This window comes from Gymnoscopelus microlampas, assembly GCF_963454915.1.
Source record: "Gymnoscopelus microlampas genome assembly, chromosome: 9".
NCBI lineage: Eukaryota > Metazoa > Chordata > Actinopteri > Myctophiformes > Myctophidae > Gymnoscopelus > Gymnoscopelus microlampas.
The window spans coordinates 20,042,622-20,061,608 of record NC_139946.1 but is presented as its reverse complement, the minus strand read 5'-3'; the positions used below and the strand labels follow the sequence as shown (position 1 = coordinate 20,061,608).

The 18,987-nt window shown below is 40.6% G+C and overlaps 2 protein-coding genes across 3 annotated transcripts in view; both read left to right on the top strand.

The window, feature by feature from the left end:
• The first annotated feature begins 3,078 nt into the window (after positions 1–3,078).
• On the top strand, positions 3,079–6,531 carry LOC311052555 (uncharacterized protein C2orf72). The gene is made up of 3 exons (XM_084067557.1): positions 3,079–4,007; positions 4,624–4,737; positions 5,217–6,531. The coding sequence occupies exons 1-3, from the start codon at positions 3,218–3,220 to the stop codon at positions 5,312–5,314; spliced, it is 1,002 nt and encodes a 333-aa protein (XP_083923683.1). The 5' UTR covers positions 3,079–3,217; the 3' UTR covers positions 5,315–6,531.
• Positions 6,532–7,848: 1,317 nt separating this feature from the next.
• Positions 7,849–18,987, top strand: part of psmd1 (proteasome 26S subunit, non-ATPase 1) — a 53,779-nt gene continuing 42,640 nt past the window's right edge. The window contains exons 1-16 of one of the 2 annotated variants that reach the window (XM_084066353.1): positions 7,849–8,031; positions 8,767–8,810; positions 9,031–9,104; positions 9,231–9,400; positions 10,320–10,528; positions 10,779–10,922; positions 11,422–11,648; positions 12,074–12,134; positions 12,414–12,539; positions 12,911–12,999; positions 13,250–13,328; positions 13,450–13,623; positions 14,328–14,439; positions 15,239–15,435; positions 17,244–17,339; positions 18,003–18,067. In XM_084066353.1, the coding sequence (XP_083922479.1) occupies positions 8,016–8,031; positions 8,767–8,810; positions 9,031–9,104; positions 9,231–9,400; positions 10,320–10,528; positions 10,779–10,922; positions 11,422–11,648; positions 12,074–12,134; positions 12,414–12,539; positions 12,911–12,999; positions 13,250–13,328; positions 13,450–13,623; positions 14,328–14,439; positions 15,239–15,435; positions 17,244–17,339; positions 18,003–18,067 (1,883 nt within the window). In that variant the 5' untranslated portion in view covers positions 7,849–8,015. Of the gene's footprint in view, positions 8,032–8,766; positions 8,811–9,030; positions 9,105–9,230; positions 9,401–10,319; positions 10,529–10,778; positions 10,923–11,421; positions 11,649–12,073; positions 12,135–12,410; positions 12,540–12,910; positions 13,000–13,249; positions 13,329–13,449; positions 13,624–14,327; positions 14,440–15,238; positions 15,436–17,243; positions 17,340–18,002; positions 18,068–18,987 lie in introns of both variants that reach the window. The other variant, XM_084066352.1, reaches the window with a different exon arrangement.

The window sequence follows — 18,987 nt, the reverse complement described above, 5'->3', positions numbered from 1 at the left end:
GGGTTTATGTGATTAAGTATCTAATCTGAAATGTCATGTCATGTGTCCTCAGCCTTTCCCACATTGCAGCATACTGGATATGTCAACAATGTGACAGGGCATGATGGCCACCAAGGAAGATTCATCAGAGATGCCGCTTCCATTGGCACTGAAGATAGCAGCGGTCCAATACTACCACTGAGCATTTTGACTGCATCTCATCTGTCTGCTCTTAGGGATCTGGTGTCAAACAGGAAAATCACAGGTTGAGCAACAGTCATCATAGTATTAGCGAAGGAACACCATGTAATCTTTAGCAGGAAAGATAAGATGTTATTTGTTATTATAATATTTATTAAATGGTTGTTTGTTTTAACGCATGCATTGCCAGCAGATCTGTGAGGTTCACCATTGGGCTATAGAAACAGACTGTTTTAGACCATGACAATGTGTTTAACAGTGATGTTTTTCTTTCTTGGTATACTTATCTGGGCCATCCTGGTGCAGTAATTAATTAACTAAACCTAACCCCACCCATCTGGTAATCACTGCAGACAAAAACAAACACTGTAGCTACTATTTATTTATGTGATTTTTTTCCCATGCTAATCTTAAAGGCATAGTTCACCCAAAAATGACTTATTTTCTATCAATTATACACCCCATAAAGCCGCTGTAGCCAGGAGACTCAAAAGAGTCTCCTACAGTGTCTCTTGACCGATGACCCGGTCAACAAATTATTGCCTTAGGAATGCGACAAAAACAAAACAATCTCCATGAATTCAAGGCTTCATGGGGTGTGATAGAAATAAGTCATTGTTTGGGTGAACTACTCCTTTAACACCAATCCATGTTTGTTTTATATCTTTTCCAGTTCGGCTAGGTCTCCGTGTCTCTCTCACTGGACCGAGAGAATCCCTTGATCCTCAGACACTTTTTTCCCAACACATACAGGTCAGTATGTTCAATTTTGTATTCACGTTTATAGACACCGATAGACAGAGAGAGAGACAGAGACAGAGACAGAGAAGCCAACCTGTGAGTCAATATTAAATCCGAGACATTAGGCCTGTTTAAAGGTCACAAACTGAACTCTATTAGCTTTGGTCAGACTCTCAGGTTTATCATTCATTCCACAGTAAACAATGTCTCATCATGGCCCACATACACTCAGTACTTACAGAGTTATGTAACTTATATTTTAAGCAACTCACTTAAAGGTAAATGTAATAGCACCTTCCAATTAAGAAGCATTTGTGGATTAAAGGATTAGACAACAAATTCCATAACATAAAATAACACTTTTGCAGCAGCAGCAGCAGCACACTCTTGGCAAGAGCTGTTCTCGCTCAACACTTGTTAAAAACCAAACAAAAAGTTACACAATAAAAAAGGCTATGTAATCATTTATAATATGATGTTTCAATCTTTGTTTCCCTTCTTTTAGAAACCAGGCCTCTACAACATTGGAGGGAAGAATGGATTTTTTTCAATGCAAATATTGGGTGTAAAGAGAGTGAACTCTGCACCTTGAGATTTCATAACCTGAAGCCCTGGTCCTCTGAAGTCTGAATCTTTATCAGCGTGAAAAGATAACAATTCACTATTTTCTTTGTTCTCCTCGTCAAAATGTGATGTTGTAAGTAGCCTAATTAAGTAAAACTAAACTAAACTAAAACTACAACTTATTTTAAATCAAACCTAAATATGTTTTTGCCATGCACTGCCTTTTACTGAGGTGTTTTAAACATTTCTTCTGCACTGTAATATTATTCTTCATTTCAATTTTATTTTAAGATTTTTATTGTTTCTGTATCCTTTGTCCTATGTGTTTATTCTAATGCTCTGTGTCTATCCACACCAATAGCAACGCAACAAGTTGCAACTGCAACCACTTGCAACAATATCCGAAAGCTGCACCGAACGGGTCAATTTAGACTGCTGCAACTACCGGTAGTTGTGTTGCGAATCATTTGTGTGGACTGTTAAGTGTGTCAATGCAATGCAATATGTAAAGCACTTTGAATGCCTTGTTGAAATGTGCTACAAATAAACTTGTCTTATGCCTACTGTCAGCATGTTCTGGTCAGTATGTTATTGCTACCAAGGAAGATGGCAGCAACAATCAGATGTTGTACCTCTACCATTATGATCAAATTCACTCAAGTGGAAGCAATTCCTATGGGCGAAAATGTTGTCTTTGTCTGCCACCTGTGAATGACATGAAATGATGAAAGCACTCTCAAATTCATCTTTGGATTTGAGGCAAATGGAATTTGACTTGGTGGTGTTAGTTATATGACTAGTACTGACTAGCATCAGTAGTGTTCATGATGGCAGCAGATTGCAATGCACATTATAAACATTTATTATCATGCTACTACTACTACTACTACTAGCCTAATAATACTTATTAATGATAAGAATAGTAAAATAATAATCATCCTCATCATCATCATCATCATCATCATCCTCATCATGATCAGCTCTATTGCACATTAACAAGTCTGTCCTGTCTACATTCTTAGCCCCATATGACCCCGCCTATACAGGCAGCTGGGTTGGCCAATAGGGATAAATATAGCATTATCCTCATTCTGGACCATCCCCCTGCAGTGTTGCCATGTCCGCTTATTATAAGCGACTTTGGGCTTGTTTTTCTGTAAAGTTATGTAAATTATTGGTAGTTGCGGGTTGCGGTTTTTGGGGCTTGTTGTCTCTAAAGTGTAGTAGTTTGTTTGGGCTTGTTAACTAATGTTGTTTAAACCAGTGGTTCTGAAACATTTTCATGTCAAGGACCCCCAAATGAATATATATTTCATATTTGTAGACCCAACATTCTGGAAATGTTTTGTGCCAGAGGCCCTCATACAAGATTTTGTGGACTTGAAAATATTCCTACAATTTCATTTTTTTCTCCAAGAGTTCTCTTTTGACAATACCTATACCAGATCTACAAGCCGTTGTGAGCTTGTAGGTTGCATCTCTTGGGCTTGTTTTAAATAGACCTGGTTGCTTATTTCTGTCGCACAATCTGGCAACACTGTCCGTACTTCCTCCGACCCTGAGAAGTTCAAACACACTCGTGTCTACTCACTCTGTACAGGGAGCCGGCTGCATGGATGGAGTTGTCATTTGGGGCTCCTTGTTGTAAACATAACTAATTATTAGGCGATCGCACAAGCATTGATCGCCTACATTGTAATCGCTATAATAGTGCGAGTTGTGAGTAAATATCATGGCTTGTGCGAGCAGCCCAGATGACACGCGGCACGCCGAGAATGAATTCCAAAAGGTTATCGCTCAAATCGGTGGCAAGGAGAGGATTTATTTGGTGAGCAACGCGTTCAGACCCGAGGAGGAAGGCGAAGCCGGGCTGCTACAGGAGTTTGTCCGCAGCGTATTTCCAGCAGAAGACGGCGGCGCTAACCTTGGCAACAACAGCAGCAATGGACAGCAGCTCTCTGCATCTCCAAAAAGCCTCGGCGGTGCCGCTGGTGATCATGGTAGTGAAAACTGCGTTTGCCACGTCGGGACAGTCGGTAAATCTTTGAGTGCAGAGAACGAAGTGGCCGCCGTTGTGTCAACGAGGCCAACGGATTTGGCACTGAGAGCCAAGTCGGTGGGGGAGGATAATAACGTTCAAAGGACCACGGCGACCAGCATGAACCTCTGTAGCCTGAGGCGAACAATAGACTGTCCGATCGTAGTGTTCCTGTTCAGGCAGGAGTTTCTCAAAGGAGGTTCAGCCTCAAACGAATTGTGCTTGAAAGAGATCCTGAAGGACGTGAGGGCTCGCACCAAACGTGCCGGCGCGCCGCCGGCACTGATGGGGTTAATCCGCGCCCCGGCGGAGAGCGTGGAGACCGCGGAGTGCGTGGGACTCCTGGAGCGCATGATCCGCTCGGTGTTTAGGAAACATTCTCCTGATGCAATCTGGGTCGGGAGTTTCATTCCAAAGACTGAGAGCAAGATACTCGCCATCAAGACGAATGCCTGCAAAGTGTTGTATTCGTCTCAGGCATCAGGTGTAATATATTAAACTGCCTGAAGCGTTTGAAGTGATTTCATTTCAGATCAGGTTATCTAGGCCAGTGGTTCTCAAACGTTTTCATGGCAAGGACCCCCAAAATGATATGTATTTGGTTGCTGACCCCCCACATCTGAAAAATATTTTGTGCCAGGGATTTTTCAAAAATAGCAGATCTACAAGCTCATAGCACAGCACGAAGTCATGCGTTATGAGCCTGTATATCTGCTATTTTTGAATTGTCAAAGTATAAAATATGGTTAAAGTGGTTAAAATGATTGCGACGCTATATTAACAAATTTTGCTGGGGACCTCCTGGTACCCCCCCCCCAAGGACCCCTGGGGGTCCCCGGACCCCACTTTGAGAACCAATGATCTAGACTAGCACCTGTGTACCCGTAATACTACTATGCTGTATTGAATTATCATGGCTTTGAGCTACTCCAAATATGTAGGTCAATGAAATCCATGACACTCACAAGACCTGACATTTTTTTGCACGTTTTCCCAGGCTTGGGTGCAATGGACCCCGAAAACAATAGAGCCATTCATGGAGCAATCTGCCCCATGGATGAGCTGCCAAATTGTTAAATGTTTCTTATTGCCCTTTTCAGATAATACCAGGGATAGAGGGAACACGCTTTGCTGGCCATTCCAATGTTTTTCCTGGACTCTTAGAAGAAGACCTAGTGGCCAAGCCAATAGCCCTCCAACCAATAGGCGAAGAGGTACAAACACCATCCTATTTGTGAATCCCTGGGGATTTATTCTTCTCTGCAGACATTCTGTTTAATATTGAACAATACCTTTTTACAAGTGTACTGATTTGCCTGAATAAAGAAGGCGCTTGAGCAACTCAGATGATTGGAGCCTTTTTACTTTAATAGCAGGGTGCAAAGCACAGAAAAAACGACAACGTTTCAATGAATTTTTTTCCTGTGCGTTGCACCCTGCTATTAAAGTAAAAAGGCTCCAATCATCCAAGTTACTCCAGCGCCTTCTTTATTCAGTTATATGTGTCCGCCCCTGAGATGCACCGGATCAGCCTGATTTCGGCCTGAGACGTGGTGGAATATCCCTTCATTTCGGTGACAGGGAGATGCCCAAATAATATACCATGTCGTCCCAATTTAATAGAATGCTTGTCCCATTTTCCTTCACGTTAATACCAATACTGGAACATAATGGTTGTGTGTTTGTTTTCTAGGTGACACAGGAAGTATAGAGGAGGGGATTCCTCTCAGAGCCAATTCCTTGTCTCCTGGACCTCATGTGGACTGTGGAACAGCTGACAGTGACAGTTAACAGTGCGACATAAGACTCATTTGCTTAACTTTCACCCCATCACTGTGTGTACTCAAGGATCAGACACTGTGAAATAGTTTGCCTCAAGCAACTAAGGATTCTGTGCAGTCGTCACATTGAAGACAGACTTGCGTTTGTCCAGTCACAGGGGAACATATTTATGTGAAGTCACAAGACCTGTTCTACTAGATAGAACAATTTAAAACAACCCACTTGACAAAGGCTTTCTAGCGATCATAGTTATAGTTTGACAAATCACTCAAGTTTAACGTGACGTCACTCAAGGGCTGTCCGCGACTAAAGAAATTCTCTACTAATAATCATAGGAATTTGTTGATGATTGTTGTTTATTATTAGCTGAGTTAGTCGACAAATCTGTTAAATTGTGTTTGCTGCGTACAATCGTGCCGAAACCAGCCTTTTCAAGTTGATCATGACGTTTTGGGGAATAGACAAAGGCATGGTGCTGGACAAACAGCGATGCAACAGGAAAGGAATAAAGTCCACAATATTTTTTTCTTGTTTGTTTATTGCTTCAACGTTTCAATCCTGCTGGATCTTCTTCTGGAATTGTAAAGACATTGAAGTTGAAGCAATAAACAAACAAGTGGAGCTGAGAAAAAAACAGTGTTGCAGACTTTATTCCTTTCCTGTTATTGAGAATACAACATTTAATTTTGATTTCACAATGGCTACTGGCTACTGGCCATTGGCCTCTAACTGGTAGAATAAGTGTTGTATTATATTTAGAGAATACATGCTCTCTTCATATTTAAAGAAGTAATTCATTCAGCATTGAAAAAAGTAGAAGACACTAATCATCTAACAAAGTCTTTGTTCGACTAAGACCAAACTGACCGATGAATCAGTTATTCGTATATGACAGGACAGCCCTACACCACACTCTAAGATTTTTTGCAATTAATGTACAAGTTATATCTCAACCTATCCAGCAGCTTAGGACTGAACTGGAGTAAACTTCCTTAAGGGAGAACTAATGGGCATACAGTATATTAGAGACACTTATTCCAATGTTTACCGATGATGTATATGAATTTAGCCTATGAATATGAACTATTTTGTGCCTTAGATTAAAATAATTTATATTTGGAGTTGGACCCAATAACCCTTGCCACCATAGATATATAGCATTCTGTATTTATGATTCTGTGCTGGATACCATAGTTTGTTTTTTAAATTCTCCAATAAACATTTTAATTGTATTGTTGTAACATCATGTCAACATACCTGTGTGGAAGGAGTGGTGGGAAATCAATTACAAATGTCATACTTATACAAGAGTCTTAAAAAGAAAAAGCACAAGATATTAGAGAGGACAAAGCCTACTGATGTTTATAGGGCAGATGACTGGGGAAGCCAGAATCACTACTAATCATGATCAGATGCTTTTATAGATATTCGCTACGCAGAATAGATGTATAGGAACTTTGCTTATATATATATTTATGTAAAACACAACTCTGTATGATTGTCCAGATCCCATGTGCTTTTAAATGTCTCAAATATATAATAGGGTATTACAACAGAAATATAACATATTTCAAATATCAAACTGGCCACCAATAGCCCATCTTATAATGATAGACTGTTAATAACCATACATTTGTATGAACAATTTATGCCACAACTAGTTCAGCTTATATTGATTAACACACTGTAAAGCTACCATTAAAAAGATGATCATAATACCCGTGATAAAACTCCAAAAGACATTTAATTAGATTTTCAGACCCTAATAGTGGCCTCAAATGTGCAGATGCTTGGATACCATGGCATGGATGTATTTATTTAGGTTCAGACCATAGACTGTATAAGGTTCAGACCGTGCAGGTAAAAGCACTGATTCATGCAAGGTCGGCTTAAGAGAAGCCGGTTCAGGGACTGACAGGATTTATGTTATATTTCCATATTTATCTTCAAACAAAACGAGGTAATACGTCAATATATACGTCATCTAACACGATGTATACCCTGTTGTGAGAATGCGGGGTGATTTAATGCACTTTATTATTATTTCTATTTCTATTTCTATCAGGCTTAAGATCGGTCCTCCCAATAGTGGGTCCAGTGTTGCCATGTCGGCTAATTATAAACGATGGGCTTCTTTTTCTGTAAAGTTGCTTGTAAAATTGGCAGTGCGGGTTTCGTTTTTTTGGAGTTGTTTGCTTATTTGGGGTTTGCTGTGCAATGTTGTTTAAACCAGTGGTTCTCAAACATTTTTATGCCTAGGATCCCCAAATTAATATGTATTTGTAGGGACCTCCATACAAGATTTGTGTGTTTTAAAAAATATTCCTATTTGTTAAAAAAAAAAAAAATCCAAGATTGTTTGAAAATAGCAGATCTACAAGTGAGCTTGTAGCTCGTCTATTTTCAAATAGCCAATGTATAACACATTATGTGTAAAGGGCGAAGGGCTCGCTTATTTTGGGCTTGTTTTCATAGAACCTGGTTGCTTATCTTTCTCAGAAAACATGGCAACACTGAGTGGGTCCGTTTGAGAGGAACTGACGCCGCCGAACAAAAAGCAAAGCGTTTAACAGCGGCTGCATCCTAGAGCCACTCTGTTCTGTTTGTGGATTTATAACAGAATAACATTTCATTCGTTTCTCCTGTGAGAATTTAAACGTCCCCAAAAACGGGACAACAGTGGCGTTGAGGAGGGACTGACGAGCCAAACATGATAACTTCCGCCGGTAAGAGATAGATAAGTCATTACATGTAATGTCATGTTGTGGCTAACGTGTATGCTAGCACCGTTAGCCGCCATTGAATTAGCTGAGTCACACACAGCAAGGAGTTCAGTTTAGCCTGTGAAAGACTATGAGTGTCAGAGTATTACCGGTACATTCCCAGAAATAAACTATTATTTAGTTGTTTACACAAATACTCTGTTTGTATTAGTTTTTTTTAATACTGTATATATCGTTATATAAAGTTAAAGCACTTATGTAGCAGGGTGACAGCAGCAGCACACCAACACAGCTCATTATGTTAGCAACATCATTATCCTATACTAAAACATTCACATTATGTGAACGTTTTAATATAGGATAATGATGTTGCTAACACAATGAACTGTAACGGCCTGCTGATGCTGCTGTCACATACTTATACAGTATGTGAGTGTTTTAGTAAAGGATAATGATGTTGCTAACAGTAACAAAATGAGCTGTAATGGTCTACTGTTGCTGTCACCCTGCTAGTCTGTTGTTATGATTCACAAAGCCTTGGATCAAGACTATCATAGATGTATGTTATCGAGTCTGACTTTTTCTAAATCATAGATACAATAGTAAACGTCAGACTATCAAATACATCTATGATAGTCTTGATCCAAGGCTATGATACACAGGACAGCAGATTGTGCTGCAATAAAGTTGATTAAACTTAAGTAACTTAATTGGATAAATGTCTCACTTCTCGTTCAGCTGGGATTATTTCACTCCTGGATGAGGAGGAGCCTCAGCTCAAGGTAATAACTTTCTTTTTGGTTCTTTTTTTTCTAGAAAATATATCAAGCCAGAATGACTGACACACACACACACACACACACACACACACACACACACACACACACACACACACACACACACACACACACACACACACACACACACACACACTACTGAACACAAATAGTCCCTAGCTTAAAATCAACCATGCTTGACTGGTGTTTCTGTGTTTGCTTGCAGGAGTTTGCTCTGCAAAAGCTTGATGTCATTGTCAATGACTTCTGGGCTGAGATCTCTGGATCTGTTGACAAAATGTAAGTTGGCGACAAAAAAGAGTAAATTGTCCGTGTTCAGGTCTAGTATCCAAAAGGCCACAGATTTGTTATCGAATGTATGTATGTATTTGTTTGTTTGGCTATTCTAATGTGAACCGTTTTCAGCGAGGTCCTGTATGAGGATGAGTCATTTCGAAGCAGAGAGTTCGCTGCCCTGGTGGCCTCCAAGGTCTTCTACCATCTTGGGGCGTTTGAGGAGTCACTGAACTACGCTTTGGGCGCTGGAGACCTCTTCAATGTCACTGATGAGTCAGAGTATGTGGAGACCATCATTGGTGAGTGTTCAAACAAAGCAATGTCTTATGTCTCTTATTTCTCTTTTAACATGAGGATTGTTGACTTTATTTATATATAGTTTTGGTTTTATATCGGAGGTGATAATGCTTGCATTTGACTGATTGCATTTTACCAAGCATCTCTACTTTAAAAAAAGGGAAAAAAGATGTAACTTCTTTTGTACATGAGGCATTTGATTTGGGAGAAGGGGATGAAAATAACCTTGAACTTATACAATAAAACATCCATTATTTAGCCTATTTCTTGTGTTCATTGTTAAGGGCTTTTCAAACAGGGAGCAACAACGCCTGCATTATCTCATGGAACAGCGGGGGTGTACTGCGATTCACATGTGAATACACCGAAAATCGCGTTGCGAGTAAACACTAGGCTATCTACGCCTGCTTCAGCTGTGTGAAATCATTGTCCTGGGCGTTGTGTAGAAAAAAGATGTGATGACCACAATCCAGCTCTTGCCGTGTGCGCGAAACGAGCATGAGCGGGACAGTTTAACAGGTGTACTTGCTAAATATCGCTCTGCCTGACATATTGCCCGCACGCCACTACCTGCTCGCTCGCCTCTCATTGAAAATGAATTACATGGCACGTCAAACGCTGCCGATGTGAAAAGCCCTTTAGGCTATCAACCTACAGGAATATGATGCATATTAATTAAAGCAATGAAAATATAATGAAAGCCCTTCATTAACAAGCACACCCTCAACAGAGCCACGGCAGCAGTGCTGAAAGGAGTTTGACAGATAGACTCCCAAAATTTGCAGTGTGATTTATACATTTATTTCCCCTTTTTAAAAACTTTTTTATCGATTAATTGTGCAGTCCTAATTACACTGGGAATTTGTTTGTTACCAGATAGAAACGAGCACTTCTTTGATAATGTATTGTTTCTTCTGTTAGCCAAATGCATTGACCACTACACTAAGCTGCGGGTTGAAAATGCTGAGATGCCCGAAGATGAGGAGAAGAAGAGCATTGACCCTCGTCTGGAGGGCATCGTCAACAAGATGTTCCTGCGTTGCCTGGGTGACCACAAGTACAAGCAGGCAATTGGTATCGCCCTGGAAACCAGGCGCCTTGACATCTTTGAAAAGACCATCTTGGAATCAGTGAGTTGTCCTGCTTTGACCACCAGTGAAAGAGTAGTGTGGATATTTAATACTATTGATAAGGATTAACTATGTGCACCCTAGCTTCCCTATGCTGGGGATGAACATTCTGAATATAATATATTTGGTGTAGGGAAAAAAGGAGGGGCCCTATAGACAGACTCTGTTTCAATTAAGTATGTTGGGTTTATTTGGATAACCTCTACCCAATCCTAACGCACTTAAATGATTTTCTCCTGTTCTCTCACAGACTGATGTGAGCGGGCTGTTGGCCTACAGCTTGAAGGTGTGCATGTCCCTGATGCAGAACAAGAAGTTCCGTAACGAAGTGCTCAGAGTGTTGGTCAAACTCTACATGAACCTGGAGAAGCCAGACTTTATTAATGTCTGCCAGGTAAAAACCTGCTGATGTAAATTATGTGCGTTGTTTGTCTGAAACTGTATGGTTGAAATAAAGCAGAAAGTCCTTAAAATAATTTGAAGCTCAAATGGGAGTTAGTCTCTTGTTGCCAGATGATTGGAGATCTCTGCCTACCGATATGTTTGGGAATTTCTAAATGCAAGATACTTGCTAGAACGGCAGCGAGAATAGCCTCTAACAAACCTACACCTACTGCTTTGAAAACCAATCATGTCACTGCCTCAACATGAAGGACTGCCCTGAAGCGAAGTGTTTTAGAGGCTGACAAATATTCTTCTTTGGAAATTATTTTGTACTGTGTTAAGTTAATTGGTAATGCTGTTTCTCTTTGTTTTTAAAGAATTTTGGCCTCTTTGTCGCTGGTTGCTTGAACATTTTCCCCTCTACCACATTTCCGCATAACGTTTACCGACATGCATCTCTCATTCTTTCTTCTTGCCCTACTCTCATTCTCTTTCTTCTTGCCCTGTAGTGCCTGATCTTCCTAGATGACCCCCAGGCTGTGAGTGACATCTTGGAGAAGCTGGTGAAGGAGGACAATCTGCTGATGGCTTACCAGATCTGCTTCGACTTATACGAGAGTGCCAGCCAGCAGTTCCTCTCCTCCGTCATCCAGAACCTCCGCACCGTGGGCACGCCCATCCCCGCCGTGCCCGGCTCCACCAACACCGGCACCGTGCCCACCGCAGACAAAGACAGGTATGGTGTTGTAGGGGTGTGTGGTGGCCTAGAAGTTAAACTGAAAGTCGGATTTGATCCCCACAACCGTGGAATGGGAAATAGCTTAAATGTCCTCTAGGATACTCTATATCCAAAAAGTGTCCTCTTTTTTTTTTTTTCAAGGTTTTGTACGGACGTCAGCACTGAAAGCTTGGGATGTCTTTCGTAGTCTGTTTTGTACTGACGTCAGCGCTGAAAGCTTGGGATGTCTTTCGTAGTCAACACTAGACGATAAACCTATTTAGATATAACTTAAACAATTTCAGTCCCTCATTCTCTTAAAGAAATTATTCAGGGATTTCAGGCTTGTATTGGAAAGCTTTTCATTCTATTTGAGCTGTTCAGTTAGCTTACTGTGTTGTTATCAATTCATGACTACAAACACTATGCTTTGTGTGTTGCAGTGACGCAATGGAAATGGACGATAAGGCAGGGAGCTCCCCTGCTGGAAAGCCAGCAGACACGGTAAAATAAGTTCTAATAAAAAGTGGTGTCACCAAAAAGATAACAAAAATTAAACTTATACAGTATGACTTAACCTTGTGACATAAATTGATCTAAAAGCTCATTCTTTAATTTGATATAGAAAAGGTCAGAGAAATAAAATACAGTATTTCTAGTTTTTGACTAGAAAGTCTATTTTACTTATGTAATAATTTGTTTTAAATATCCTGAGAAAATTGTTTTGTACCATTAATCCAATGCTCAAGTGTCTTTTCATCATCATCATGTTTTGTCTAGAAGGACGAGCCCACGAACCAGAACGCCAAGATGATAAAAATCCTTAGTGGAGAAATGGCCATTGAGCTACATCTGCAGTTCCTCATCCGAAACAACAACACAGACCTGATGATCCTCAAAAACACAAAGGTAAGGGAAGGGCCTTCGGTTGGAAGGCATTTCCTTTCCGCATGACGATATTGGGTGAGTTAGGTTGGAATAAGTAAGGTAAGGGCCATTCATTTTAACTGGTGATCTTTAAGACAAAGTATATTTGTTACTCATCTTTGATATCTTAGTGGCCGTATGCAGTTTTGTGACAAATTTAAAACAAAGAGGCTGTTGGACATCTAAGACATCTAAAAACGAATTTATTTCAACTGGCTTGCTTATGTCCTTATGCTCTGGTTTTGTAACAAAACTGATTTGTTTTGTAACAAAACTGATTTGTTAAGTGGTTTCTCAATAAAATGGACATGATGACTGGGTTTTTATTTAAACATATATTATCCTTCTTGCAGGATGCGGTTCGAAATTCAGTGTGCCACACAGCCACGGTCATAGCAAACTCTTTTATGCACACAGGAACCACAAGCGACCAGTTTCTCAGGTGAGTAAAATATGATCTTGGGGAGAATAAGAGAACGCATTTCTACAAGCTTGGGTCGAAAAGTAACTTGTATATTGCTCTCTTGAAACATTTGTTAATTTTAAAGCGTACTGTTTACGGTAGTTGATGTCACTGAAGCTGTTGAAGTTACAAAATGTTCACATAATCAAGATTAATGATCGTTTTGAGCGGACAATGCCCTGCTGTTGCTAATGCTAACATGCAGACAACTGTTTGTACATAATCACAGAGAAAACTTGGAGTGGTTAGCAAGAGCCACCAACTGGGCTAAGTTTACAGCCACAGCAAGTCTTGGTGTCATTCACAAGGTAATCTTTACCCCTGTATTATTTCCATGCAGCATTATCTTAACCAACAAAATGTTAAAGCTCAGACTTTGGCTTCAGACGATCTAGGTTTGTTAAAATCTAAATCTAAAATGCTCCATAGGGCCATGAGAAAGAGGCACTCCAGCTAATGGCTACCTACCTGCCCAAAGACACCTCCCCCGGCTCAGCCTACCAGGAGGGAGGCGGCCTGTATGCCCTGGGCCTGATCCACGCCAACCATGGAGGAGACATCATTGACTACCTGCTCAGCCAGCTCAAGAACGCCAGCAATGATGTGAGTACGACGACACTAGGGGTGAAATGGTTTATTTAATAATTGAATTTATTAAATTACATTTCAGTCCAATAAATCACAGCAAATACTTGTTTTATTGATGTATCGTGTTACGTGCTATTGTGCTTGACCAAAATGTGAATTATTTGTGAATGCTGGGTAATTGTATGTATTGAATTGATTCTGTGATTATTTTGTTCTGTTTCTGAAACCATTAGACCATAATGCTGCCCATTTTTACTGGTAGCTGATGACTATTAAATTCATAGTAGGAGAACAGGTCAATGATTAACATACAGTATTGTACACGGCAAGAGGTTCACACAATTCTTTAAGACACCTCTTAAAAATATATGTATATTGCTGTCTGCTGCTATAGTTGTGGGCTATTGTTAAAAATACCAGCATTTTGCCTAGACCGTGGCGTCGCGGTCTAGGCACCCTGGTTGAAAATCCTTAATAGCAGTGTGCCGCGGGTTCGCGTCCCGTTCCCGTCGGCCTTTCCTGCATGTCTTCCCCCCATCTCTCTCCCCATTCTTCCTGTCAGACTACTTTCCCTGTCCCTCTTCAATGAAAAATAATAAAAAACTACCAAAAACAAATCTTTAAAAAAAAAAAAAAAAAATACCAGCATTTTAAAAGAGAATTTTCTTTTTTAATGAAATGGTGATTATGTTGTGTTTTGTGTCTTGTACTTCTGACAGATTGTTCGTCATGGGGGTGCACTTGGCCTCGGGTTGGCAGCTCTGGGCACAGCCAGACAGGATGTTTATGACCTGCTCAAGTCCAACCTGTACCAAGATGATGCTGTTACTGGTATGTAGTGAAAAGACTGGCCTGAATGCTTTCCTTTACGGAACAACAATGCCACTTCATAATCACAGTTTTGCCCTTTTAACCAGGGCAGGAAACTAATACTAGCCACAGCTACTGATGTACTTCAGGGACCTCTCGGTGATGACCTGGCTCACTAACAATGTGGCTAGTTTGATCAGCAAACCTACTTGCCAGTCAGGATCTTCCAGTCTGGTGTTTTTTAACAAGCTGCGCTAAGTTGGTTCTTGGAGAACTACCAGTTGTGGTTCTTCTTGTTGCCAAGCAACTATTGAAAACTTGATTAAAGAACACCACTCTCGTCCCAGAGTTGAGATATGTGTAACTTGTTGTAGTGCTCTGCACTCCCAGTGCACACTAAAGCTTTCATTGCTTCTGGGAGCAAGCAATAACAACAACAGTGCTATGAACAGCGGAAAACAGACCTTCCAGCTCTGTTTTCTGGAGCTTGACATTTACATTTAATGAAATGTGTTCTTCCTGTCTTTGTATTATGTTTCTTGGGTTGTCAAATTCCAATTAAATATTACACAGGATGGTGCGTTTTGGTAGTCATGTAATCGTAAGCACGTCAACCACATACAGTAGTCACAACACACCCGGTGCATTTCATGCATTGGATGTCGCCCTTCCTTTCTGCACTTCATTTCCTGTCTATCCTGTTCTTACAAAATGCCATTTAAAGTTTTAATAGGGGTGCGTGTAATAAATTAAAGTACACAAAGGACAGGTCTACAGTAGCCACCCGTGAACCCATGTCTGTCCCTGTGTTTTCTCGTAGGTGAGGCTGCAGGCTTGGCTCTGGGCCTCGTGATGCTGGGCTCCAAGTCAGCCCAGGCCATCGAGGATATGGTGGGCTATGCCCAGGAGACCCAGCATGAGAAGATTCTGCGTGGGCTGGCCGTCGGCATCGCAATGGTCATGTATGGACGCATGGAGGAGGCTGACACCCTCATCGAGAGCCTCTGCAGAGATAAGGTGAGGATGGAACGCTCTCGGAAAGATTAGTGAACCTTTTATTTTAACACTTGATTTCAAGTGCAGTAAATGCACTGCACAGGGACAACAGAACCTCATACAGTTTGAAGCCTAATTTATAGTTTGTCATATGTCTGTCGCTTTCTAAAAAGACAGATGTCCAACCAAAAACGTGTGTATGATGAAATATAGATTAGGCTTAAGACATGGTAGAGCAGGGGTTGGCAACAATGTCTTTAAGATCATCCAGTCAAAACCCAAAACCAAAATTCCAAAACCCAGGCAAAATCCGTCCAAACAGGATGAATATTTCAGGATGAATGTTTGATGTTAAACTCTATCCTAATGGGACAACAGAAATTATTATTATATTAACCCATTGAGACCTGAAGCAGATTCTACACGTCTCCTAAATCTCAACAGTATTCTGAAAAACCTATATTTCTATATCAGTGGTGCTCATTCTTTTTCACGTCAAGGACCCCCAAAATTATATGTATTTGGCCGCAGACCCCCATCAAAATATTTTGTTCCAGGGACCCCGAGAAGCAAAGATTTGAGTTAAAAATGTTCGCTTTAAAAATATATATATTCAAAGATTTGCACAAATTTTAACGATTTTTCAAAAATAGCAGATCTACAAGCTCGTAGCGCGGCACTCGGTGCCGCGCTATGAGCTTGTATATCTGCTATTTTTGAATAGCCCAAAGTGTAAATTAATGCTTTTTAGCTCAAATCTAAAAATGACACAGTTTCAGGTATTAATGGGTTAAATGAGTCTTCTATGTTTGCATTGTAATGGTTAGCAGCCTATAATAACATGTAAAAGTGGTGGCGATGGCAGATCTCACCAGGTAATGGTAGAGCTCACCAACCTTGGACAATGACAAAGTAGATCTTGTACCTGAAAAGGTTGCCCGTGGCCCACCCCTGCGGTAGATGGTGGAGAAGTATGGAACATTTAAAATGTTTTATCACTCATTCAGTGCCAGACCTATTTCTGGCTGTGTTTGCCCAGTGCCAGAGATTTTTAGATTTTTCTTACCTTTTCAAGTAGTCACAGAATATTCCAGTATGATTGATCCCCTGATGGTTGCTAATCACAGAGGGTTTCACTGTGCTTCCGTGAAAAATAAACCCCAAAAAGAAATTGCATCGCGACCTCCCGTTCCCTTTATTCCCGCTTTGAAAATAGCATGTCACGCCCAAAAATACATTGTTAAAAAAAAAGTACACAGGAGCCGAGATACAGGATTTTTAAGTAATGAGTTAACAAGAAGTGAATGAATGGAGCAGTAAATCTTCGGATCACGTTATCTTGGGTTCTGAAAGTTTTTCAAAAAGAGACGTCGAAAGACGTCATTGGCACTGTGGGCTTACTAAAAAACAGTCGTCAAAAGACGTCATTGGCACAGAATGAGTTAAAATGTTAATAAGTACAACTAAAAACCAAAGAAAACTATTTTTAATTGTATGGAGCCCTTAGCATCCCCCATCCCCAACCGAAGAAGTAAGCAAACAAAAACATTGATAATCAAAGACACAACTGACGGCGAGAAAACAAAAGAAGCGAACAATCCTTGGCTCGCAAGGCTCGGAACTTTGATCTACTGACTTCTGTCCTCATAATTTCCCCCCTTTGCATGTGTAGACTACCCCATGTCAGATTCAAGTCTCTGTACTCCATGCCAGAAAATCCCTGTAAATGAACCAGACAAGGAAATGATTGAGCTGTGTTGATGGCTGTTTGATGTGTGCAGACCCCTGAGTGTTGAGGCTCTGCTTTCTCTCATCGTCTTCCTCTCCAGGACCCCATCCTGAGGCGCTCAGGAATGTACACGGTTGGCATGGCCTACTGCGGTTCTGGGAACAACAAGGCCATCCGGCGCCTGCTGCACGTCGCTGTGAGTACTTCCTCTTTGTCCACATTCCCATAACCCTTCCATTCTGCTGGGAAGAACACATACAGGCCACCGTAACACGTACATTCTGCTGGGAAGAAAGAGGCATGGCCTCAGTTTTATTTCTCCCTAAATAATGATAATTGGGTTTTGTCTGTTTGTCGTGTGTTCATCCACACAGAACATGAAGATTACATCTCGGAGCCTTATTTTTCTTATAAAGGCATCCACCTGTATTAATGAGACATCAACTAAGAAAACTATGAATATTTTCTATATGAAATATTAGCTGGCTTTTTTTTAATCATCATTTATTTGTCATGCCCCCGGTGTGTAAAGACGTAAGGGTTAAATGCATTTTATTCTGTGGACACACCCAAAAAATCATTAAGAATTCCAGGTTTGGACCTTAGAACCACCCACTTCATACATACATATTTTGCCTTTCATGTCTTTTACTTGAAAATAACCGTTTAACAACTTGTATTCAAAATTTGTGTTATTCAGCTTAACGTCCTGCAGGTGTCAGACTGCTCAAGCTCAATTTGGTGATGACACATAATGATAGAGCTGATACTGTTTTCAGATGCTATGCCATACCATAATGGACTGCTAAGCTTTAAGATTAAATGTTTTGGTTAATCAAGTCCCCTCTTTTCCTCAAAGGTGAGCGACGTGAACGATGATGTCAGAAGGGCTGCCGTCGAATCCATCGGCTTCATCATGTTTAGGTAAGATTCAGATTGAATTCCTTCAGCCTTCAGATTCTTGTCTTGTCAGGCTCCTACATGGCCACTAGGGGTCCTCCTACATCTGTTATTACATATTCCATGACAGCTGATTCATCAGTCTCAATGCAAGTACACAGAGACTGCATTCCACCCATAGCACAGGATAGTTATCCAAATGAAGTTGAAGCTCATCCTTGAGATGGTATTATTAGTGGCTTGTACCACCCCTGCCTTTGCCAAAACATCCAAAACAGTAATGTGTTACACTCTAGTTTCAGACTTGTAGATGGCAAATCTGTCTTAGCCATAATCATCTATGGCACCCCACCCCTGGCCATTCTCTCTACTACAAAGGCACCAGTCTATCATGTTCTCTTTTAAAGAATGGGGAGAATTTGTAAATATTAACTACAGCACTGGCTATGTTGTCATCAGTCAGTTGTAGTTGAAAGTGATTTGCAGTAGGGATGTGCACGCTAGTCTTCGGTTAAATTATTATTTTACTGAAAAACACACTTGTATTCTGCGAAGAAAATTGAAATGCACTACTTTCTACAGCATTTAAAATGAGATTTAGAGCTTAGAACATTATATTAAGCATTTCAAATGGCTTTTTGGATGAGGGTTTGACCTTCAAAGATAGCAATGTGCTCAGTTTTGGCTGACTTCTTAGAGTTCCCTTAATTCCAGACTAGTCGTGTAGTTCAGAGATTTTCAACTGGTGGTCCATGGACCACTGGTGGTCCGTGAAGGTGTTGTATGTGGTCTGGGAAGTTGGAGGTCAAGAAATTTCCACAGAAAAAGGGAGTAAGATAGAATCTCAAGAAGGGAAGGTGTACCAGTTTGCCTGGTTGAGTCATCATTATTAGGAAATGTGTGCATGTAATCCCATGTGTCTGCCCGCTCATACAATCAGTATA